Here is a 6,516-nt window from a genome sequence, read left to right on the forward strand (position 1 = left end):
GTCGAACTCTGATCTATTTAGTGACGTGTCCTTAGATAAGTAATTAAATATTCCTTCGTTCTACAAGATATCGTATGAACATGAGACATGGATTATAATCATTCTCTTTGTCCAAGATTTGTTCCCGGTTTCTCATTTACGACGACTGCAATCAGACTACTAATTGAACGCATCAATTCAGTCCAGGCTTGGCCAAGCGCTTTAGATGTCATCATCAAATCATTGAGGGGCCCACATATATCACTTTTCCCATTAGGGCAAAAGGAACGAATAAACTTTGACTTATATGCTTGCACTATTTACTCATCAAATGGCGCACAACAATATGTTTTATAACATCAAGTTACTTATGCGTTTACGTATTATCAATGCACAACTGACTCGTAAACAACAACTCATATATGTCCGTTTCAAGAATATAAGATATTATCGTCTCAAAATTACTTGTGATAAAATCCATGAAGTAGTTCTTTGAGCGTGGTTTAATCCAATACTTAAGTCCCCATTCCAAAAGTACTCATGAATATTTTGCAGCAAACCATTGCTATGTCTAACCCCTTAGACAATCTACAGTCTGATTCATGACAGTCTTAATTCACTACTTACTTCCAAAAGGATGATCGACTGTGGATGTTTAAATAATCCAATTATTCGGGAAGTAAAACATGTGAAGTGAAACACAATAGTAACCTAATTAACTATGGTCTCAAAACTATTGAATATAAATAAAAACACTTATTGTGTGAAGTGCATTATGGCAATTAGATTTTTCTTCGGGAAATTTTATGGCAAGTATGAGCTGATAAAAGCATAGAGCTTCATGTTACCTTTTCATGGATAGAAGGATCGTTGAAATTGGATTTATAGCGAATAAGTTATGGCCTTTAGAGTACTTTAGGTTTTAACAGGAAACCCTAGTTCGCGGGGCGTACATAGGGAGTACGCGGGGCATACTAGTGTGAAGTGCAGTATGTTGGGCGTACACTGGTGTATGCTTAGCGTACCAAGGAGGAAGGATCACGAAGCCTCGGCCTCGTACGCTAGTCATACGAGGAGTACGCTCGACGTACGAGGGGTGCAAGAAACCCTAATTTTAAGTATGTGTACCCTATTTAAGCATCGTAAGTCTTTAGGGTTGGCCTCTTTACCAGCCCCCAAACCTTCTAAAACCCTAAATCAACCCTTTAGCCTCTTTGTGGTGTTCTTGAACTATTAAGAAGACTTTGGTGCCCTTTTTGCCTTTTGTGAAGGAAGTAGAGAAGCTTGAAGTTGCCTTGCTTAGTGAGAAGGTTTTGGATCTAGAAATCACAATCAATCAAAAAATAGATTGGGACATTAGGTATACATTTCTTTCAAGAAAATATGCAAACACTTGATATACATCAAAAAGAAGGGATTATCTTTGCCAATTCGAGTGTATTGATGGGAAAATAAAGCAAAACAGATGAACTTCATTTTACCTCAAAAGGATTAAACTATACATTCAATGTAATTAAAACAAAACACATGTGCATCAAATCTACATCAGTATGACCACATAATGACATAATGGCGATCAATCCAACCTAATCACCGAATGAAAACAAACTAACTAACTAATAACACAAATGGAGGAAATAGCTAAACAGAAACATAATTAAACAACAGAAATAAGGTGTCAACAAACTAGAATGATGGGTGAAAAATTATCAGATGTTATTATGGGTCTTGTGAGATTTTGTTTGTTGTTCCTTCAAATCCTTTACTACAATCTTGTTTGAACTTGTTTTTTTAACAAACCTTGAACTGTAATCTCTCAAATTCTTCTGTTTCAAAGGAATTTCAACTTACCCTTATATACCCTTGACAACAAAAAGAAAAATATTGCAACAGTTAGGTTTTATTGAAATAGAAATTAAAACAAGAGTAGCAAATTACCAAGATAATGGACAAGAATTCTTCCATGTGAGATGATGCTTCCAAAAAACAATGTCGCCCCCTTCTGGTAGTGGATTTGATGTGCAATCATGAATAGGGAAATCAGGAACAACATCCTTAAATTTATGAATGGAAACCTATGAACTTAAATCGAATATCATCGCCTCTCATTTATGAACTTAATTTTGGGTTTGGTTGTTTAGGGTTGGATATTATTTCTTGCTTTTGATTGTTCGAAGAGCAAATGATCAAAAGGAAACTAATATATACAACTTAAGAAAAGAAAAAAGAAACACAAGGAATTGGACATTCACCCGTCTCCACCTCGTCTCCACCAGTCTCCAATCAGTTTCTACCCTAACCCTCTCTCTCTTCTCGCCAAAATGGTAACGACGATCAGATAGCGACTCCCCTAGCAAGCACTAGGGGGCAGTGTTCAAGAGTCGCTAACGAGCATAGCGAGTAGGCTTAACATCCCCACTCCGCTTAGCCTTAAGAATAACAAACATAAAAGACTACCCTCTACACCACTTTGTGCCTAAAAACATGACTTTTTGTCATCCAATCGGTGAATGTTATATACTAGGTGTAAAACCAGTGTAATACACGGGTTGATTAAAAAAGATTATATACCAAAGTGTTAACAATAAATATTTTTTAAAATAAAATTTTGAAATAAGGAATGAAAACATATTAATTGCAATTTATTATCACATTTATTACATTTAATACTTTACATATATAAGTATAAGTATTATGTGATTTTAATTTAAAAATTGAAAAAATCTCGAAATTGACATGTGGATATAATTTTATTTTAAAAATATCACAAAATGACATGTGTCAAAACTTATGAAAGATTGACATGTGGCAAAATTGATCTTCATTTATTATAGTATGTATTGACGACTCTTACTACAAATAACACAATGAAAAACATAAAGCTCCAACTAAGTTTGTATGCAAAATTTATGAAGGATAAAAGTTGAGTTTATTTATTTATTTATTATTTATTAATTTTTATTTTTTTCATATTTTTTTTACTGACTAACCTACTTTTGGAACTAAAATAATTTGACTTTGACATCAAATTTGGAGCATCTATGTCCATCGAAAACCCATTTGAGCTTATTATTTTTTTTTTCATTTTGTTTTTTTTGTAACAAGGGTTATGTATTGACATATAACATTCTAAATTTTGATGTCACGAAGTTATATTCTTTTTTGCTTCAAAGTAGGACGTTTATTTAAAATTATGAAAAAGACTTCACTACTTTCACATACGAAATTCATAAGAATTATCATACCATTTGGGTTCTCCCCATAACAATAGTGATGTGGAAAAATCTAAAAAATAACGTTTTTGTAGGCCACCTTGATTTTCATAGGCGGTTACATGCATAGGATTAACCCTAAGACTACTATGTGCACCTTATATTGCATACTGTGGTAAGATGCGGTATGTGGTAAAAACCTACCGAGGTACAAAAGAAAAGTGTGGTATAGTTGGACTGTGGTATAGATTTACCACGCGTGAAAAGGGCACTCCTTCAAATGTTGTACTTCATGCATAAAAATGTGTAATGTGGTGGTTGTGGTAAAGTGTGGTATGACACACACCCGTTTTGTGGGGTGTGGCAAAAAATGACATGACAGTAGAAAAGTGTAGTGAGTATGGTATGACATCTACCAACCTAAGAAAGTATGAGTGTGCGACCGCATAGGGCACATGTCATGAAGGGACCTAGAGTTTTATTTTTTCACTGATAAGTCGTTAATACGTTGCGAATCCATCATAATCTATCACTAATTTGTTGCTAATCTGCCGTTATCAATGCCAATCCACTGCTAAGTCATTGCTATATTGTCACTCTCAATTGCTTATCTGTCGTTAATCCAAACTTTTAAGTTCCATTTTACTCTTCGCACATGACTTTCAGAATCAATGGATCGGAGAAAATACTCACCATGCACCTTTGAAATGTGGCGGGTGCATAGCATAATCTGAATGACATCTACTTGTAGGCAAACATGCCAAATGGGCATGTAAAGTTGCTTTGTCTTGATATTCGGGGGTGACGAGTATTTGATGGAAACCCGAATACGGTCACACCCCTAGCTGGCGGTAGAAACATCTGACTGTGCGACGTTGTCATGGATCACAATTATTGAACATACATTGAACAATACAAAAAATATAACATAAATAGTGAAAGAATTACTATTGAAAAGATATTACAATAATATCGATGGTTGCAATAATCTCATGCCTTAAATAGTAGGCTACTTAATAGAACTACATCACTAGTTTATAAGTGATTGCGATTTCATGGCTTGTCTTCCGGTCGTGTGAGCTTCCATCTCTTGATTTCCTTGAAATGCGTGTGATTTTAAAAACTTGAACATGATTTTGGTGAGTTAACAGGTTTGTAGCATTTGTATCTAAAATACTTTTATACCAAAAGTATGTCTACTGAAAATGAATTTTTATGCCAAAAGTATGTTTATGGAAATGAGACTTTTATAATAAAAGTATGTTTACCGAATGTGTATTTTTATACCAAAAATATGTTTACTGAAAATATATTTTTATACTAAAAGTAGATTTAATGAGAGTGTATTTTTGTACTGAAAGTAAATATGCACTTTTATACAAAATGTAAAGTTACTAAGAATGCACTTTTATACAAAAGTATGTTGAATGAGAGCTCTCCAACGGCCCACTAAAATAGTGGAATGCCGGCTATTATTGCTCCAATTGATCGCTAAAAGGGCCGGTATTATTGTATATTCAAATTTTGGCCTGTAAATGTAAATACAGAGGCCTTTTCCATATAACCCCAAAATGCTTTTTCAATATATATTAATATTATATTCAATGGACTTGTTTCAGATTATCATATATATATATATATATATATATATATATATATATATATATATATATATATATATATATATATATATATATATATATATTGTATTATAAAAATGAACCATCTTAAACTATCAAAATAATTTATACAAACGACTGATTTTTATAATTTAAGTATTGTATTATATTTTATAAGTATTAAGGTATTGTTTAATTAAGAAGTCTAAAGATAATTCAATCTTGTCGTAATAAATTTAAACGCATATTAAAAATCTAAACTTCATAAATATAACATAGATAATTAACAAAAAAAAAAAAAACATAAACTAAGATACAAATCTAGAAATTGTTAAAATCCTTTTTCGCTCCGCCAAGATACTGAAAGTATTAACTATAATTTTGGGGTCATTCTTGTTCTTGTTCTTGCTCTTGAACTTCTTCTTCTTGTTCTTGGGATCCTTGGTACTCACATAGTTGATGTTGAGATCCTGGATGTTGAAGTGGTTGATATTGACAGGCTCGATATTGAGATCCTTGATAATGAGACCCCTATCCCTGTCCCCGTCCCCGTCCCTGTCCCTGAGATTCTTCTGTTCTTTTTCTTATTATTCGTTTCTTTTCATTTTGAATATACTCAAGAAACTCGGAATCAAAGATAGTGCTTAAATCGGTAAACACAATTTTGTTTTCTTCTGTAATGTTAGCCAAACGATTTGTTTCATTTGCAACCCATTTTTTTTTTTTTTTTTTTTTTTTTTCATTTTGAGCTTCAAGTTTTTTTAAACCAAATTCATTGCCAATTTTTACAGCGTCACACATTTTTTTTATTGGCGTCTAATATACTGAGCATATTTCTTTTTTCATTTTGTAGGTTTTTTTTTTTTTTTTTTGTTTTTTTCACACCAATAGGTCTTTCAGTAAACTTAATGCCTACCTCCTCGTTGATATCAAATGAGGGTTCAACGGATGTAGTCGACGATGTTTGAGAGTGAGAAATATTACTACCTTTTTGTTGAGATCCAGGCATTGGATTGGCATCCGTAAATTTCTCAACATCTTTAAGGATGTTCCACACATGCCCAAATATAAAACCTCTCTTGTAGTTTGGATCTTGTGCTAATAAAATTTTTGCTTGATCAATCTACAAAATACATTACATGTTTTACGAAATTTGGATAAATAGATAAATAAATAAATAATATTTGAGAATACTCACAATATCATGTTCTGAAGCACCACTTGGATTCTTGTTCTCAATTTGGCTTACACAACCTCTAAACTTGGATACCGCTTTCAAGATGGTCCCCATGCGGGATTCTAATGATCTCCGTGGTCTTGGTTGATTTTTAAACGACTGAATTGCATGATATTGTGCTTCAAGACCAAAATTTATCCTCGGATTGGTTTATCCCAATAATTGGATGTTGAGATACGTCGAGATATACATGACATAAATGTTGGTCTTCAATGTGTGAATATGATGCCGATCGGCTTGAGGACATTTTTGTATGAAAAAATGGATATTTAAGCTTGTTTGTTCTTTAAATCTTGTTCTTTAGTGTTCTATTTATATGGAAAAAATAAAGTATTACAAAATATTTTAAAATCTTATAAAAAATTACAATGTAATATGATGAGACAATGCAATGACATAATATTCTTGGCAAAATATTAAAAAAAAGTTGTAAGAATTCTATGAAAATGTTATTAAAATATTACAAAGT

At 32.5% G+C, this 6,516-nt stretch overlaps 1 protein-coding gene across 1 annotated transcript; it reads right to left on the reverse strand.

Annotated features, from left to right (window-relative positions):
* Positions 1–5,341: 5,341 nt before the first annotated feature.
* On the reverse strand, positions 5,342–6,101 carry LOC145060278 (glutathione S-transferase T2-like). Its single transcript, XM_079007972.1, has 3 exons — positions 6,009–6,101; positions 5,610–5,933; positions 5,342–5,527 (listed from the first exon to the last, which is right to left on the reverse strand). The coding sequence occupies exons 1-3, from the start codon at positions 6,099–6,101 to the stop codon at positions 5,342–5,344; spliced, it is 603 nt and encodes a 200-aa protein (XP_078864098.1).
* Between the last annotated feature and the right edge of the window lie 415 nt (positions 6,102–6,516).

Source organism: Lactuca serriola, chromosome 6 (assembly GCF_051521515.1).
Source record: "Lactuca serriola cultivar US96UC23 chromosome 6, Lser_US96UC23_V15, whole genome shotgun sequence".
Lineage (NCBI taxonomy): Eukaryota > Viridiplantae > Streptophyta > Magnoliopsida > Asterales > Asteraceae > Lactuca > Lactuca serriola.